This window comes from Felis catus, chromosome E2 (genome assembly GCF_018350175.1).
Source record: "Felis catus isolate Fca126 chromosome E2, F.catus_Fca126_mat1.0, whole genome shotgun sequence".
NCBI lineage: Eukaryota > Metazoa > Chordata > Mammalia > Carnivora > Felidae > Felis > Felis catus.
In genome coordinates, this window is record NC_058382.1 from 8,968,076 (window position 1) to 8,985,299 (window position 17,224).

At 59.1% G+C, this 17,224-nt stretch overlaps 2 protein-coding genes across 9 annotated transcripts in view; one reads left to right on the forward strand and one right to left on the reverse strand.

Annotated features, from left to right (window-relative positions):
* Positions 1–9,053, reverse strand: part of FUT2 (fucosyltransferase 2) — a 36,521-nt gene extending 27,468 nt beyond the window's left edge. For 4 of the 6 annotated variants that reach the window (XM_045047051.1, XM_045047052.1, XM_045047050.1 and 1 more), the window contains exon 1: positions 8,321–8,739. The gene's annotated coding sequence lies outside the window, so the exon portion shown is untranslated. Of the gene's footprint in view, positions 1–8,320 lie in introns of all 6 variants that reach the window. The other 2 variants (XM_045047041.1, XR_006590738.1) reach the window with 2 other exon arrangements.
* NTN5 (netrin 5) lies at positions 58–8,585 on the forward strand. Of its 3 annotated transcripts, XM_045047030.1 has the most exons (8): positions 58–254; positions 2,277–2,363; positions 2,553–2,927; positions 5,524–5,712; positions 5,855–6,004; positions 6,345–6,398; positions 6,619–6,699; positions 7,948–8,585. In XM_045047030.1, the coding sequence occupies exons 2-8, from the start codon at positions 2,297–2,299 to the stop codon at positions 8,310–8,312; spliced, it is 1,281 nt and encodes a 426-aa protein (XP_044902965.1). In that variant the 5' UTR covers positions 58–254; positions 2,277–2,296; the 3' UTR covers positions 8,313–8,585. The 3 variants fall into 3 exon arrangements, with proteins under 3 accessions (XP_044902965.1, XP_023100932.1, XP_023100933.1); XM_023245164.2 differs by having other exon boundaries at positions 2,277–2,927; XM_023245165.2 differs by lacking the exon at positions 58–254 and adding an exon at positions 1,631–1,686 and having other exon boundaries at positions 2,277–2,927.
* Positions 9,054–17,224: the final 8,171 nt, after the last annotated feature.

Here is a 17,224-nt window from a genome sequence, read left to right on the forward strand (position 1 = left end):
GTGGCTGCGGTTGGCGAAGGGGATTGGGGCGGGGGGGGGGGGGGGGGGGAGGTTGGGGGGAGCGGTGGTGGTGTTGGATTCTGCGGGCTCTGCTCTGAGCTCCCGCCCAGAACCCCCACTAGCCTGGGGCCTGGCGACAGACAGCCACTCTGCACTCACTCCTGAGAGCCCACGCCGCCGCCGAGCTCCCGCGGGACGGGAGAGCACGGGAGGAACGAGGAACGCACCGCAGAGGACACTCTTCTTGGGTGCAGGTTTGGCCAACATCAGGGGCAAAGGGCAGGGTGTGTGCAAAAAAGCCAGGGAAAAGTAGCCTGGGTTCCAGGCGGACCCCCACACCGCCCAGCCAGGGGGGCCTACTGTGGGTCCGGTGGAACACAGCTAGGCTTTTCTCCTTATGGTGGGGGGGGGGGCGCGGGAGGTATGTTCTAGTTCCCAGACGGGTAGGGACAGGAGGCTGGACATCTGGGTTCCCAGATGGCCAGGGGCTGGCTTCTGGACCCCTCAGGAACACCGGGGGACTCACGGCCTGGCCGTCCAAGGTGCTAGGGTCCAGAAAGTGGTACCCCGTGAACCACCCAGGTCAGAAAGGAGAGGTAGGAGGTGGGGGCCAGGCCCTTAACAAGGCTGGCGGTAACGGACGGGGCAAATGCCGCTGCCGCCAGTGAGCAAAATGGCGCCAGGCCCCTCGGGAGGGGGACGGAGGGGGCGGAGGGTGACGCCGGTCATCTGGGGCAGGGGGACGTGGTCTCTGCACATGACAACTGCAGTGGGGACACCCGGGGCTGTGAAAGCAGGCTGGGGGAGGATGGGACCCCACCTGCACCCCCAGACGCCTCACAGACTCCCAGGCTGGGAGCAAGCTAAGGGCGTGGACAGTGGGGCCCAGAAAGGCTCTAAGACCCCCCAAACCTGAGGAAGTTCCTCACTAGGGGCTGCCAGCCCTGGAGCGGGAAACCAGGGGGGCATTTCAGCACCCCAGTCCTTCCCAGCTCTTGCCATCCCAGGGTCTGGACTTCGGGCCCCCTTGGACGCCTGGGCATCTGGCCCTGCCCTGTCCTGCCTCTCTCTCTGCCCGCTTCCTCAGCACCTGCCACCCCCCACATCCTTTCTAATCTGGGGACCTTAGGGGGGGCGGACAATGTGGGAGCTCTGCTCTCCCGACCCTGAGGCCTAGGATGGCAGGCGGGAGTGGGGAGGGCTGAGATTATAAGAAAGTCCTCAGAAATCCAAGTACAGGGTTCTCCCACGGTGAATTCTAAGGGGGACTCGTGCACCAGCTTTCTTAACCCCGCTTTTTAGCTCCAGAGTGACCTAGGCTTCTAGTCCCCGGGTGTCCCCCCTCCGGTTCCTCAGCATACTTCTCTGGGCTTGGCACCTGGGTGGGAAAGGGTTAAGGCAGGGTGGAGGCTGGGGGTGGGTGGCAGTGGAGGCCGCTGGGTTGTTTGGCGATAATCCCCCTCCGTGCCCTGGGTGTGGAGAACAAGGTTAGGGCCCCACGTGGGAAAGGGCCTCTGCTCTGATCCTCGTGGGCTGGGGGCCTGGCCTCCCGCTTCTGATCCCCTGCCGAGCTCCTCCCCCAGCCCCCTCCCCTCCCCTCTCCCCCCCCCCCCCCCACGGGCCAGGCAAGCCAGGCTGTCTGCTGTCTGTTCTCCTCCTGCTCCCTGGGTATCTCCGAGCCTCAAGGTCTGCCTGTCTGTCTGCCTGTCTGCCGGGGCCCCAGGCTCCCGGGCACTCCATCCCCTCCATCCCCTGTGGATCTGGGTGCCCAGCCGCTCTCCATCTGGGCCTTCTGGCCTCCCCTTGTGTCCGGTCCTCTCTCCTCATGGCTCCTTCTCTGCACCTGGCCCTTCCCTTACACTTGTGTCCCCTCCTGTCTGTCTTCGGCCGTCTGTGCCTCTGTCCCTTTGTCTCTGAGTTTCATCTGTCTCTCAGTGCCCCTCCCCCTGGTGCCCTCTCTAGGATTCCCCCTCTGTCCCCACCCCTGCCCTCTCCCCAGGGCCCCCTGCCCCTCGACACTGACGATAGCTCTGGGGTGTTAAGCTACGGATTAGTTCAGGCAAAATTCTCAATTTTGCTTGCGTTCTTTTCCCTTTGGGTTATGTAAACAGTAATTCTCCCCAGATGGAACTATTTTCCTCGCTTAGAAGCAGCCGGGCAGGGGGGCTTGGGCAGGGCCGGGGGTGGAATGCTAGGGTTCCTCAGAGAGCCTGCGGGGAGCGGGGGGTGACCGACGACCCTCGGCCTGGTCACTCCTCTCCTCTCCTCCTCTCCAGGTACTTGCTCTGCTAGGACCATGCCCGTGACCTTTGCCCTCTTGCTCCTCCTGAGCCAGGCCACCGCAGACCCGTGTTACCATCCAGGTGGCCGCCCCCGCTTCTGCCTCCCACCGGTGACCCAGCTGGCCGGCCTGGCGGCCTCCTGTCCCCAGGCCTGTGCCCTCGCCCTGGGGGCGGACCTCAGCCCCCGGGCCACCTGCAACGGGAGTCTGACCCTGGCCCTGGGTGGCCCCTTCCTCCTGACGTCCGTCAGCCTACGCTTCTGCACGCCAGGATCCCCGGCCCTGGTCCTGTCTGCTGCCTGGGCCACCGGAGGCCCCTGGAGATCACTGTGGCGCAGACCCGCCTGGCCTGGGGCCTTGGGGGGGCCCGAGAAGGTGACCTTCCGAGCCCCGCCGGGCCCCAAGTCCAGCGTGGTGGTCAGTCACCTCCGCGTGGAGTTCGGGGGCCGGGCGGGGCTGGCGGCAGGTGGCGTTCGAGGCCGCTGCCAGTGCCACGGCCACGCTGCCCGCTGCGCCGCCCGCGCCCGGCCGCCCCGCTGCCGCTGCCGCCACCACACCACCGGCCCAGGCTGCGAGAGCTGCCGCCCGTCCCATCGAGACTGGCCCTGGCGGCCCGCCACGCCCCAGCACCCCCACCCCTGCCTGCGTGAGTCCTGGGCCCCCCTCTTCCTGCCCCCACCCACCTCTCGGCCCCCGAGGCTCTGGCAGTAGCAGCCGGTCCCTGGTCCCTGCGGGCAGTGTGCTCGCCCCTTGCGAGCCCGAGCCGGGCTTGCTCCTTGCTTCACCCCCACTGCTCCTGAGCGGATCCCCCGTTCGCCTCCCCCACAGCCTCCCCCCGCCCCGCCCCCCGCAGGCTCCACCTGCCTGCCACTCTCTGCCACCCACTGGGAGCTCCAGTCTCTCCAGCCTCTGCCCCCCACACCATTATGATGCCGCTGCTGCAGGTGCTCCGGTGATATTTACCCAACGGTCGTGGGGAACAGGGCAGCGGGACTTTTCCCGAGTCACCAAACCAACCACGTGGGGGAAGTATTTATTCATGAACACATATGTACCCATCGCCTGCTGGGTACCAGGCAGGCTTGTCATCGGGTCCCTTGCACGGATGAGGAGGCTGAGGCTGGAGGGGAAGAAGGCCCCTGCCCAACACACACAGCTAGGGAGCGGCAGGGTCAAGAATCTGAGCCCGGGAAGTCCCGCTCTGGGGTCTTGGCTCCTGTCAGGTGCCGTCACGCTCGGTGCCCCAGGGTGGCAGACGGGCACTCGGGCTCAGCGGCGGGCCGGCCGGCCTGGGCTCAAATCCCAGCTCCTCTGCTCCATGGCTGTGTGACCACAGGCAAGTGACCTGACCTCTCTGTGCCTCCGGTTCCTCCGCCTGTCAAGCGGGGCTGGTAACAGCACTTCTACAGGCCGTGGTGAAAACCCAATGAGTTGATATGCGTAGAGTCCTTACGATAAAGCTTAGCATATGGTACCTGGCGCCAAGGAAGACCTCACTGCGGAATCGCCAATGTTACCACTCCCCGGATGAAGAGGGCGGGGGCCCGAGGGGCCGCCCCACTTGCTTTTAAGTCTCGACGCTAGCAAGCGGCGGTGCTGGGACTGGACTCGGGAAGACAGACCTTCCTAGATGACGGGCGATCCACCGGGCCATCCGGCTAGCCCGGCAAGCTCCAGGCCTGCTCCACACCTTCCCTGCCTCCACCCTCCCTCGGGTTTTTCCAGGCGGGAGGTTCCAGGGTCTGGGCCCTGCCCTGCCCATGTGCCAGCTGCCCCTCCTCAGAGACAGCCCCCTCTCTTCTGCCTCGGGCCTCTGCCGCCCTGGCTGATGCTGTGCGTTTGTTACCAGGCCCCGCACCAGGCCCCGGGAGGAAGCTCCACTCCGCCCTACCAGCCAGATCTGAGCCCTGAGGGGGGACTCACGTTGTCTGGGGGCGGGCCGGGGGTCGTCCTGGGCCCGGACAGGGCCTGGGAGCGGGGGAGGCCTTCTGTCTGAGGGTCACCACACGGCCCCAGGCCGAGCGTGGCGCCGGCACTCTGAAGCCGACGGTGTCGTGAGGACGCAGGGTCTGGGCGCACAGGGTGGGACTAAGTCCTGTGGCAGAGCCGCGGGTTTGACCGACGGGGGTGATCTGAACCCCTTCCCGTCACCGGAGTTTTCCGGGCGCAAGTGAGGTGAAGTGATCACCCTCAGGTCAGAAGGAACCAAAGCCAGATTCTTCCCACTGATAATCTAAAGAGCGCCAGCCGCCTCCAGGCTCATGGAAACCCTGGGGGAGAAGGACTGAGGTCCCCACTGGATGGGAGGAAGCCACGGTTTTGAGAGGGGCCTCATTTTCCCAAGAACGCACGGCTGCCTCAGTTTGCTCACCTTCCTACCGCTTCTCCACGTTCTCGGGCCTTGCCAGCCCAGGCCCCTCCTTAAATCTCTCCAAAGAACGGCCCGTGAACCCCTGAGTCAGCATCTCGCTCGCCAGAACCACAGATCCCTGGGGGTGCGCCCCGAGAAGCTGTTTCCTGGTAACTGTGAGAAGCAGTAAGCTTCGACGCCCACTGCCTCCCTGACCAGAGCCCCCCAGGAAGACACACACCGCACAGAATCCTCACGCGGGGCGCGGGCCACACTGGACCCTGCTTGCGCGGTGCACAGACTCGAGCCAGAAGGCCTGGGTGCCGACCCTGCCCCTGCCACCCCCTCAGCTGTATTACTTTGGAAGCCGTGAACCTCACAGAGCCGTTCCGAGAACGAAATGTGCAGCACCGGGCGCGCAGAAACTCCCCACAGGCAAGGGCAGGCTCTGGGTTAGGCCCCGGGTCAAGAACCTCACATCCTTTTGGTTTCCTTTAAGCCTCCGGAAGTAGTAGACATCGGAACTGTCATCTTACGGCAAAGGAGGCTGAGCTGCAGAAAAGTCATTTGCTCGAGGAACACAGTGGGGAGCGGACGTGCCGGGTCTGACTCCACAGCCCGTGCCCGCAGCGCTCCGTGCTGAACCCCAGCGTCTCAGGGACATTCGGGCGGTCCATCGGGCCCCTCGGGGTTACCCACTTCAGTCCAGTGCACCCCAAGATGAGAACGAGGAGGTTCGGGGAGCCAGGCTTACCCCGGGACCCCCCCCGCCATCTCTTCTTTGTACCCGCTCTCACACTTTATTTCTTCTCCTGCGGGCAGTGGGGAGCGAGCCCGGGGCCCAGAGCAGCAAGGCCGGGCCTGACGCGCGCCTGCTCCGTCCTCTTTCTAGCCTGTTCCTGCAACCAGCACGCCCGACGCTGCAGGTTCAACTCGGAGCTGTTCAGGCTGTCTGGCGGCCGGAGCGGGGGCGTCTGTGAGCGGTGCCGCCACCACACGGCTGGGCGCCACTGTCACTACTGCCGCCCGGGGTTCTGGAGGGACCCCGGCCAGCCTATCACCAGCCGCAAGGCCTGCAGGGGTGAGTGTAGCCTGGAGCGGGGCCTAGGAGGAGAGGCGGGCGGGACCTGACTCCTGGGTCTGAGGGAGGAGGGGGCTGGGCGATCGGGAAGGAGCACCCGGGGCCCAGACACTCCAGATCCCCGGCCCCTCTCCTCACGCAGCCTGCCAGTGTCACCCTATTGGGGCGACGGGTGGCATCTGCAACCAGACCAGCGGGCAGTGCTCCTGCAAGTTAGGGGTCACCGGCCTGACGTGCAACCGCTGTGGTCCTGGCTACCAGCAGAGCCGCTCTCCCAGGATGCCCTGCCAGCGTGAGTCATGAGGGGCAGGGCCGCCTGTCCTAAGTGGGACGGGAAGGGGACCTCTCACATCTCCAGCGGGGCAACAGACGCTGGGTCCCTGGGGGGAGGTGGGGCCTCAAACTCCAGGCCCCTCAGTCTTGGGAGGGAGAAAGCCGGGAGCCCGGACTCTTGTGTCCCAGAGCGGAGGGGGCTGGGAGTCTAGATTCCTGGATCCGAAGGAGGAAGGGACTAGGGACCAACTCCAGGTCCTGGAGGAGGAGGGCGAAGGGCGCTTAAGGGAATAGACACGGGGGGGTCTGGATTCCTGTTGGGGGGGGACCCCTAAGGTTAAATTTCTCCTCTCTCACAGGAATTCCAGAGGCGACGACCCCCCTTGCTCCTACCCCTGGCGCTTACAGCTCCGGTAAGGCTGGTGTGGAGAACCCTGGCAGCAAGCGGGATCGGGGATGGGCTGCTTGGGCCCCCAGGTGGGGGATCCAGGGGTGGCCCACCGAGCCCAGTCCCCAGGGCTGGGGCACGCCCCCCTCCGGTGTCCGTCAAGATGGCACGCGGGGCTGGGCAGGGGGTAGAATGCTGTGGTCCAGGCTTCGGGAGCCCACTGCAGATGGCCTGACCCTCCCCAGACCCTCAGTGTCAAAACTACTGCAATGTCTCGGACACCAGGGTATACATGAGCCTTTGGAGGTATTGCCAGCAGGACTACGGTGAGTGCTGGGGAGGAAAAAAAAGGCTGGGGGCTGGCCAGGTGTTCTGATGCCCGCCTCTTTCTCTGGGCTTCCCAGTTCTCATCTAAAGTGGGAAGGGGGGGGGGCTCTTAAAGGACCCTTCCTGATCTAGGACCTAACGGGACAGAAGATAAATGGGGGGGCAGGGGCAGTGGAGTGGGGGGCGTTCCCTATCTTCCTCTGTCTCCTCTTCCCCCACCTTCTCGGCCTTCAGACTTTCGCTGTCTCCTTCAGCTGGACATCTTTGAGGGAGACAGCTGGCCTCTTGGGGATGGAAGGAGAAAGGGGAACTGGTTGAATGGATGGTCTTGCCTATCTTCGACGCTTTCCGCCTCCCATTGGGGTCCTAGATTCTGCGCCCTAGCCCCACTCTCGCAGAGACGCACCCCGAAGTGCCATAATCCATCAGGCCACACCAGCCCCGTGACCTCAGAGATCTCTTAGATACTCAGGAGTTCAGCCCAGCCCATGACTTTCCTCGATGGTGTAAGACCCCCCAGGCCTCTCCTCCCTGAGGATCATCATCCTCTTGGTCCTAGCCACTAGTGTCCTAGGACTTGGAAGGTGGAAACTTCTCGTCCCGCCTCCCACAGAGATCTTCTGCCCTACAGACTTAGCTTGCCAGCCAGGGTCCTTCCCCTGACATGTCTCGCCTCGGCCCTTCAGCGATTACATGTTTCTGAATCACCACCAGTAGGACCTCAGGGTCTAGGTTCTGACCTCCTTCTGGCCCCCAAATTCGTCCCAGAGCGCCCCACCCCCCACCCCAGCAGTACCCTTTCCCAAGGGCTCTGCTTCTGACGTCTTTCACGCTGCCACATTAGAGACCCTGGACCTGCCTCTTCTGCCTTGCTCCCGGCCACACCCACTGTAGGGTCCCCTTAGTCCTCTCCTACGCCCAATTCGGGCATCTGCTACTCCCAGTATGAACCCCAAAGGGCCCCACCTGGCATGTCCCATGCTCCTGGGTTCCTCTCTCAGTCTGGCCTCCATAGTTACAACCCTCGAACCCCACCTGGCACTCCCTAAGCCCCACCGTCCTCTCCCCCACGCCGGGCCAGACCCCCAGACAGCCCACCCTCAAACATTCAAGGTCTCTCTCCTTCCTAATGGTATCCTGGGAGCCCTCCCGGGGATCCTGCCTCCCTCCCCACCAACACCGACCCCACGCCACCCCAGGGGCTCCCCCCACACCCAGCCCGGGCCTGACGGCAGCCCTCCCCGCAGTTCTCCGCGCCCAGGTCCTGGCGTCAGAGGCGGCGGGCCCGGCGTGGCAGCGGCTGGCCGTGCGCGTGCTGGCCGTGTACAAGCAGCGGGCGCGGCCCGTGCGTCGCGGTGGCCAGGACGCTTGGGTCCCCCGCGCCGACCTGGCCTGCGGCTGCTTGCGCCTGCGGCCCGACACCGACTACCTGCTGCTGGGCAGCGCGGCCGGCGGCCCCGACCCCGCGCGCCTGGTCCTCGACCGCCACGGCGTCGCGCTGCCCTGGAGGCCACGCTGGGCCCGGCCTCTGCGGCGGCTGCAGCTGCAGGAGCGCGCCGGGGGCTGCCGCGGCCTGCGACCCCCCACCCCGAGCCCGGGGCCCGAGCCCTAGAGCCCCACCTGCTCGGCCTCCGCAGACGACGACGACGACGACGACGACGGAACTTGGGAGCGACCGCGAGCTGAACCTTCCACTTCGATGGCGCGTCCCTCAGCGAGCCAATCAGGCGCCGTGGAGCCGCTGACGTCACTGGCACGCGCCAGGCTGGAGGGACCCTTCAGCGCAGGCGGCAGGCCGGGAGCCCGGCTTTTGGCCTCTTGCGAGGACGTTTGGCCTGTGATCTGGGCAGCCAGTCCCCTAAATAAAGTCTCAACTCTTGGGGAATTTTGGCCACAGACACCTGATATGTGCTGGGAGGGCCTGGGAGGGGCAAAATGAGGAAAACGTGCGGAGCTGAAGTATGGCAGTGCCCCCTGACAAAATGCCAAACCCAGCGAAAGGGCTGGAAAGACATCACTACGTATGTGCTGGTCAGATTTGTGTTGCTTGACGATTGGCCACAAGCCAGTGGGAGGGAGGGTGGGTTGAAATGGCGGGAGATGCGCCAGAGGAAAAGGACAGCAGTGCCGGGTTTCCAGAAAGTTCCACCTTTAGGAACATTGTGTTTCTGATGGCCCCTAGGATAGTCTCTGAGAAAGGAACAAAGGGACTTGGAGTGAATATCCAAAGAGGGTTCTGACTGAGGTTCATCTGGTCTTGAAGTACAGCCTAAACCCTTTCTGGAGAGAATAGCCAATTGGGAGGCACAAAGTGGTATGGGTGTCACTTGGTGTTAAGCAGAATTTTTTTTTTAATTTTTTTACATTTATTTATTTTTTGAGAGACATAGAGTTACAGAGCACAAGTTGGGGAGGGGCAGAGAGAGAAGGAGACACAGAATCCGAAGCAGGTTCCAGGCTCTGAGCTGACAGCATAGAGCCTGACGTGGGGCTCAAACTCATAAACCATGAGATCATGACCTGAGCCGAAGTCAGACGCTTAACCGACTGAGCCACCCAGGTGCCCCGCTGCTAAGCAGAATTCAACAGTTGGGTCCCTACGGGCCACAGGGGTGGAGCTAAAAAAAAAGCAAGAAGCAGTAAGTACCATGGAATGGAAGGTTGTCATAGCCTAGAACTTTCCTCGCCACCTCACCTCTGCCCCCTGCAGCCACAGTCAAGAACAATTTCAAATTTGGGTGATCCTTGCAGGAGAGTCACCGAGGGAATGCTCTGAGGGAGTCTCAGAGGAAGGGATGTGACTTACCGTCCACGGGGCCTGGAGAGCAACCCTGTTCCTTCCCTGAGAAGAAAGAAGGCCTCTCAGCCAATGGAGAGTCAGGATGGGCCATGATGTCATTGGGTGCTAGGAAGAGAGAACGGGCCCTCCAGCCAACAAAAAGGAAGGAAATGGCCCACTCCACCCGCATGTCCTGTCCATCTGCAAATCCTGTACCCTCCATCCACTACATATGTTCGTAATTCGGCCATTTTTACCATGTCCACTGCCACCACGTGGTCCAAGCCCCTACCATTGTTCTCCTGGGTTATTACGGTAGTGTCCATGCTGGTCTCCCCTCTCCCCCCCTACTTAGAGTTTTCTTCAGACAGAACCAGGATGGTGGCTTTAAAACCCAAGTCAGGGGCACCCCGGTGGCTCAGTCGGTTGAGCGTCCGACTCTTGATCGAGATGGAGCCTCACGTTGGGCTCTGCGTTGACAGCACAGGTCTTGATGTCAGGGTCGTGAGTGCAAGCCCCAAGACGGGCTCTACGAGGGGCGTGAAGCCAATTACAAAAAACAAACAAACAAGAAAAATCTGGATGTAGTCAAGCCACCTGGAACCTCCTGGCTTTCCTCTCCATCATCCATAGAGTGCATCAGGATGGAAGAAGGTAAAGAGAAAAGGCCAAAAGTCCCACACAGCTGACTTCTAAGGGTTATTTTCCAAAAACTGCTATACAATCCCTCTGTTCTTATCTCATTGGCCAGAATCTGGTGATATGACGACACCTAGCTGCAAGAGAAGGTGGAAAAACAACTTTTAATGCTGTGCTGTCTTGGAGCCAGCTAAATAGGGTGGTTTACTATCAAAGAAAGAGAAAAAGAAAGAATGTTTCGGACAATCGGCCAGCCTGACTTTAGGCCAGACCCTTAGCCAATCAGAACCCAGAACCCAGAGTATGCTATGACATCATGAAGTGCTAGGTAGAACAGCCTTTTTTTTTTTTTTTTTTTTTTTTTTTTTCAGGCAGAGCAGCCTTTTGGCAATTCAGGAAAAGAGAGGCTGAGATTCAAAGGAGTCTGGTCATGGCATTGCATTCCGCCTCCTGCCGTCCTGACCTTGGATTTACATCTGTTTTGTTCCATGTTGTAACCACAGCCCCTAGAACACAATAGGTACTCAAATTATTTGTTGAATACATAGGTTGGTCCTATTATTATCCCCCTTATACAGATGAAGAAATTGAGGTTCCTGGGGCTGGTGGGGGGCGGACTCCATGTTGAGGTGAGGGCAGAGATTCAAACCAGGTGTGTTTAGGTTTGGCCAGCATTCCTTTTTTTTTTTTTTTTTAATTTTTTTTTAACGTTTATTTATTTTTGAGACAGAGAGAGACAGAGCATGAACGGGGGAGGGGCAGAGAGAGAGGGAGACACAGAATCGGAAACAGGCTCTGGGCTCTGAGCAGTCAGCACAGAGCCCGACGCGGGGCTCGAACTCACGGACAGTGAGATCGTGACCTGAGCCAAAGTCGGATGCCTAACCACCTGAGCCACCCAGGCGCCCCAAGGTTTGGCCAGCATTCCTAGCCATCTCTTCCAAGAGTCTTAGCAACTGTCACACAAGCAGCAGGTCTTCAAACTTCGTTCTTTAGAGCCGAGCTGTGTGATACAGTAACCACTAGCCACATTGGGCTACTTAAGTTTAAGTTGATTAAAATGAAATAAAATTTAACCTTCGGTTCCTTAGTTGCATTACCCACAGCTCAAGTGGCTGATGGCTAGCCTCCTGGAGACAGCAGATCTAGAACATGCACTAACCGCACAGAGCCTGCTTGGGATTCTGTCTCTCTCTTTCTCTCTCTCTCTCTCTCTCCCTCTCTCTCTGCCCATCCCATGATCTCTCTCTTTCTCAAAAGAAATAAACTTTAATGTGTGTGTGTGTGCGTGTGTGTGTGTGTGTATTTATTTATTTTTTTTTAATTTTTTTTCAACGTTTATTTATTTTTGGGACAGAGAGAGACAGAGCATGAACGGGGGAGGGGCAGAGAGAGAGGGAGACACAGAATCGGAAACAGGCTCCAGGCTCTGAGCCATCAGCCCAGAGCCCGATGCGGGGCTCGAACTCACGGACCGCGAGATCGTGACCTGGCTGAAGTCGGACGCTTAACCGACTGCGCCACCCAGGCGCCCCTGTGTGTGTGTATTTAAATGCCCGGTGGCCACAGCTCCCTCAGGAAAGGAGAGCCCAAAAGACAGAGAGAACACAGATCTGGAAGAATTTGCTGGGCTCCCCCAAGAGAGCGGAAGCTGCGAACAGCTCTCTCTCCCTGCTCTCAAGGCGAGGAGGTGAAGAGAGGCTGTGGGAACCATCCAGGCCTGGAGAGTCCTGGCCCTGTCGCCTCCCACCCAGGGGTCAGGGAGGCAGGAGATGAAACTGAGGACCGAGGTGAGCCCCATATGTTCCCTATGACCCAAACTTTGTTCCCAGCGACCGAGACAAATAGGCGTGAAATCCACATCTGGGACCCACCTCCGGCCTGGCCATTCCCTCCGCCTCCGGGCAGCGAGCCCAGTCTGTCTGTGTGCTATCGTGGAGGCCACACAGGTGGCTTCCAGAACTCAAAGGAGCCTCCTGCCCACCTCACCATTGCTGATGGCTTCCTAGAAGAGTAGACTCCTGCAGTATCTAAGAGACTGAGTAAGAATTTGCCCAGCAGAGAAGACAAAAAGAGAACCCCAGTTAGAGGCAACGGTTGGTGCAAAGTTCTCGAAGCCAGAGGGCCTTGTGTGGTCAGACCAGAGAAATTAGGCTGGGGATTGGCGGTAGTCAAGGCATATGAGGCCTCTAAGGCCAGGCTGAGGGCCTGTGTGTTTTTTCCGTGGGGCCCTGGGGAGCCCTGGGAGGTCTATGAGCTAAAGAAAGGGGAGAGCCAGTCCTCTAATCACTGAGGTGTTCAGTTCACTGGGAGAGCCCAGAGAGGGCTGTGAACCTAGCCCGGAGATCAGGAAACGTGTCTTAGAGAAAGTGATATTTGAGATAGGCCTTGAAGGACAGATGAAGGATTTGGTCACAACAAGAAAGGCTGAGGGTCGGACACTCTGTCCAGGGGTGCTGGGCATCAGTGGGACCTCTGTGACTAGGGCAGAGGCAGGGTGAGGTCTGGGATCCGTAAAGGGTAGGCCGGAGGCAGAGGGAGAGCCAGGAGGGGGAGGCCAGCAGGGAGAGGAGGAGTTTGGACCTGGGCCTCAATTATGGGGACAGACAAAGGGGAAAATGTCACCTATACCTGGAAGACTTCCTCTCTCTCTCTTTTTTTTAAAGTTTATGTATTTATTTTGAAAGAGAGAGAAAGAGAGCGGGAAGGACAGAGAGAGAGAGAGAGAGAGAGAGAGAATCTCAAGGTGGCTCTGCACTGTCAGCCTGGAGCCCGATGTGGGGCTCAAACTCAGGAACCATGAGACCATGACCTGAGCTGAAATCAAGAAGCCAGGAGGCCCTGTAAGCCTTCCTCTCTCTCTCTCTCTTTTTTAAAATTTATTTATTTTTGAGAGACAGAGAGAGATAGAGCTCGAGTAGGGGAGGGACAGAGGGCAAGAGGGAAACACAGAATCCGAAGCAGGCTCCAGGCTCCGAGCGGTCAGCCCAGAGCCCGATGCCGGGCTCGAACCCATGAACCGCGAGATCATGACCTGAGCCGAAGTCGGGTGCTCAATAGACTGAGTCACCCAGGCGCCCCCGGAAACCTTCCTTTTAGTCCCCCCTCCCCTACACAAAAATGTTTTCTCCACCATTTCTCTCATTTCTCTGCCACTGTCTCTATTTTGACTCCGTTCCTTCATTTATTCCTTCATTCAACATACTCTCCTGAGGTCTCCCTGGGAAATACTGGGATGGAGACCTGAGTCAGACCCAGGACTTGCCCTGCAGGGGGAGGGTGTTGTAGGGGAGAGACCTACATACAGTCACATCGGTGTGATGTGTGATAATGGAGACAGCTTGGGGCTTCCCCTGTTAGATCAGAGAAGGCTTCCTGGAGGAGGTGAGGCCCTTGCTGGACCTTGCAGGAAACCCAAGTGTCTCCCAAGCAGATAGGAGGGAGCCAGAGTCTCAAGGGGAGAGGCATGGGAAGTTTGGTCTCATTCAATCATGTTCAATTCCTCTCCCGAGGAACAGCCCCATGTGCCCTGTGTGGGGCGATGCTGGGGACCCAGAGATGGGTCAGGCCTGGGCCCTTGAGAGAGGACACACAGGAGACAGTCCCTCCTCTAATGGGATCTGTGCTCTAACGGAGGAAGCACAGGGCATTAGGGATGTGCTCAGTAGGCACTGACCCAGCCTGGGGCATCAGGGAGGGCTTCCCGGAGGAGGAGAGCCAACTCTTAGGTAGAGCCTACTCTTCCTGACGTGTCAGGAAGTGAAGTGTCCTGTCTGTCTCTCCCTCCATGTATCTCTGGCTCCGTCATTGCCTGTCTCCGAAAAGTTCCAAGACTTTCTCAGTATTTCCCCCCACCCGTGAGGTCGGCTGCCATAACCAATGACCACAAACTGTGCGACTGAAAAAACAACAGAAATTTATTCTCTCACAGTTCCGGAGGCGCGGAGGCCCAAATCAAGGTGTCGGCAGGGCCACGGTCCCTCTGAAGGCTCCAGGAGAGGATCCTTCCTCGCATCTCCCAGCTTCTGGTGGCTCCTGGCATTTCTTGGCTTGTGGCCACATCACTCCAATCTGTGCCCCTGTCTTCACGTTGTCATCTCGGATCTCCCTCTGCCTTTCTCTCATAAGGACACTTGTCATTGGATTTAGGGTCCAGGCAGATAAGGCAGGAGGATCTGCTCTCAAGGTCAGTAACTTAGTCACAGCTGCAAAAACCTTTTGGCCAAATTAGGTCCCATTCACAGGTTTGAGGCACCTTTCTTTCTCTTTCTTTCTTTCTTTCTTTCTTTCTTTCTTTCGTGTGTGTGGGGGCATCATCCAACCTACTATATCTTGGATGAGTCGCTTCTCTCTCTCACCAGCCTCAGTGTTTCTATCTGAATAATGGGACTAATTTTTTTTATATTATTATTAAAGCATGGGGACAGGACCGAAGGGCAGGAAGAGCTCTATAATGGGGCTAATTTTAACCCCACCTCATGGGGCAGCTTTGAGGGTTGAAATAAAGCCTACAGGGTGCATGGCATGGCCTGGTGTCTAGAAAACTCCAGTCAGGGCGGCTTTTCTCCATCAGATTTGGGTCCCTCTTCCACACTTCCTGACGCTTTCCCCACTTTTCTGCATCTATGCCTCCACTGTGTTACCTCCGTTCCTCTTTTTTCTTTTTAAGTTTATTTACTCCTTTTGAGAGGGGGGAGGGCAGAGAGTGGAGAGAAAGAGAATCCCAAGCGGGCTCCGCACTTGACAGTGCAGAGCCCGACGCAGGGCTCGAACCCACCAACTGCAAGATCGTGACCTGAGCTGAAATCCAGGCTCGGATGTTTAACCGACTGAGCCACCCAGGCGCCCCTCCCCCCCCCTCTCGTCTTTGTTTTCCTCCTCTGCTCCTCCACTTCCTAAGTGGAGAACTCTGGGCAAGTCACTGATGGCTTCTGACCCTTGGTTTCCTCCTCTGTAGAATGGGCCCACAGCCTCTACCCCACTGGGCGGCTGGGGATTACACGAGCGAGTTCACAGGAAGTCTCAGAACTCTGCCTGGGATGTCGTAGCTGCTTTATGTGCTGGCTGTTATCACTGTAACTTATTATTATTGTTGTTGTTGTTGTTGTTACCGTGTTATCACTATTGTTTCCTTTGTCTTGCCTCTTTTCCCTGTCTCCATAGTTCCCTCAAGCATCTCTCTCCACGTGTCACTGAGTTTCTGAATATGTGTCTCCTTGACCTCAAAGCCTCACGGGGCTTTCAGGGTCCATCTCTCCCCGTTGTTCTGTCTCCCTCTTCTTCTCCCTCTTCTCTCTCGTGGATTCTCTGATGCTTCGAGAGGAGGGGCCTAATCTCTTCGGCGTAGTGAGACTTAGCGACTCACTTCTGAGGGACAGAAGAAAACAGAAGTGATGGAGTGTGGTTTTGGAGATTAGGTCATAGAAGACCTCTCTCTGTCTCTCTCTCACAATCACTCACTCTAGGGAAGCCAGAAGTCACGTTGTGAGGCCCACTGGTGGCGAGCCCAGGCCCTCCTGGCAACCGCCGTGTAGGAGAGCTTGGAAGTGATTCTCCAGCCCCAGTCGACCCTTCAGATGACGGCACCCTGGCCCATAGCCTAACTGGACCCTCATGAGAGGCCCTGGGCCGAACCACCCAGCTAAGCCACTCCCACACTCTAACCCCTCAGAAACGGTGAGACAACAGATGTTTGCTGCTTTAAGCCACTGAGTTTGGGGGAGATTTGTTCCCCCCATATCCATTGTGGCAATGGATAAGTCATACATACCTTTCTTTCTCGCGTTTTCGCTTCATTTCTGACTCTCTTTGGGCGTCCCTGTCCCCTCCATCTCTAGGTCCTTGGAATGTCCGTTCCCAATTCTCTATCCGAATGTCTGTCTTTCTCCCTCGACTCTCTCCCTTGACGTCCGTTGGATTGTTTCTGGGTCTCTCTCCCTCCGTCTGGGCCCCTGGGTCTCTGCCATCTGGTCCTTTCTGGCTCTCTCTCTTTCCCTGCAGTGTTTCTACTCAGGTGCCTGTGTGTGTGTCTGCCTCTTTCTCTGTGTTTCTCTGTCTCTCTCTTTAGTGTTGGCTGTGTCGCTCTGGATCTCTTTTCTATTTCTGTCTCCCCCCCTCTGGCCTTGCCTGGCATCTCGTTCTGGCATCTCCGACCTGCTGGGTGGATGGGGCTCTCTGTTGCTATAGCTAAGTGTGTATGCGTATTTCTTGCTCTGCCTCCATCAGTCTCTCTCTCTCTCTCTCTCTCTCTCTCTCTCTCTCTCTCTCTCTCACTTTCCGCGTCTTTCTACCTGGATCTCTCTCTCAGCGTGTGTCTCTGTCTCTCTCGCCCTCCCTCCTGACCTCCCCATCTCCAGCCGGCGGTCTCCCCCCCGCCCTGGCGCCCCGCGTCCATCTCGGGCTCCCTTTCCCTTCCCAAGCCTCTGCAGTTCTCCGACCTCACCTCCGGCTCTCTCGCCTCCGCCTCCCCGGCTCCTCCTCCCGGCTCTCGGTCCCTCTCCAGGTCTCTGCCTCCCCCTCCTGGTCAGCCGCCCGCACCGCACCCCGATCTCCCAGGGGATCCCTCAGCCCGGTTAAGGCAGCCCCCAGCCGAGGCCGCGCGGGGCGGGGGGCGGGGGCTGCAGGCGCCGGTGCGGGCTCCAACCCGGGTCCCCGAGAGCCGGGGGACCTCGGATCCTCCGGCGCCAGCGGGACCATAGGCACCGAGACTTCGGAGGACTGTCAGCGCCACCTTAAGCTCCCCCCCCTTCCCCCTTCTGCGGAGGATGGGAACTGCCAGCTCCGGGCCCTAGGTGTCCCGGCCAACCCCCCCCCTCCCCGCCCCGCCCCCATGGCCCCGGCACAGTTGGAAGCTGGGGATCGGCCCCCAGCGACCCCTCCATCCTGCCCCTTGGGCATCCCCCCTACACCAGGCCGAGGAGCGTTCGCTGCTGTGAGATCGCCCGCCCCCCCAGCAACAACGACAAAAAAATTAAATAACACCCAGAGAGAGAAGAGAGGGAGGGGGAGGAGGGAGCGGGGACGAGGGAAGAGAGAGACGGAGAAGAAACAGGAGAGGCAGGAGAGGAGGAGGTGGGGAGGCAGGGAGAGAGAGAAGCTGGAGACAG

What these genes read in the sequence shown, in the direction of transcription:
- NTN5 (XM_023245164.2), top strand. Translation starts at nt 2,297, where the DNA reads ATGCCCGTGACCTTTGCCCTCTTGCTCCTCCTGAGCCAGGCCACCGCA. An exon ending in CAGCCGCAAGGCCTGCAGGG is followed by an intron (nt 5,713 to 5,854) that starts GTGAGTGTAGCC and finishes CTCCTCACGCAG; the next exon opens with CCTGCCAGTGTCACCCTATT. An exon ending in CCCTGGCGCTTACAGCTCCG is followed by an intron (nt 6,399 to 6,618) that starts GTAAGGCTGGTG and finishes GACCCTCCCCAG; the next exon opens with ACCCTCAGTGTCAAAACTAC.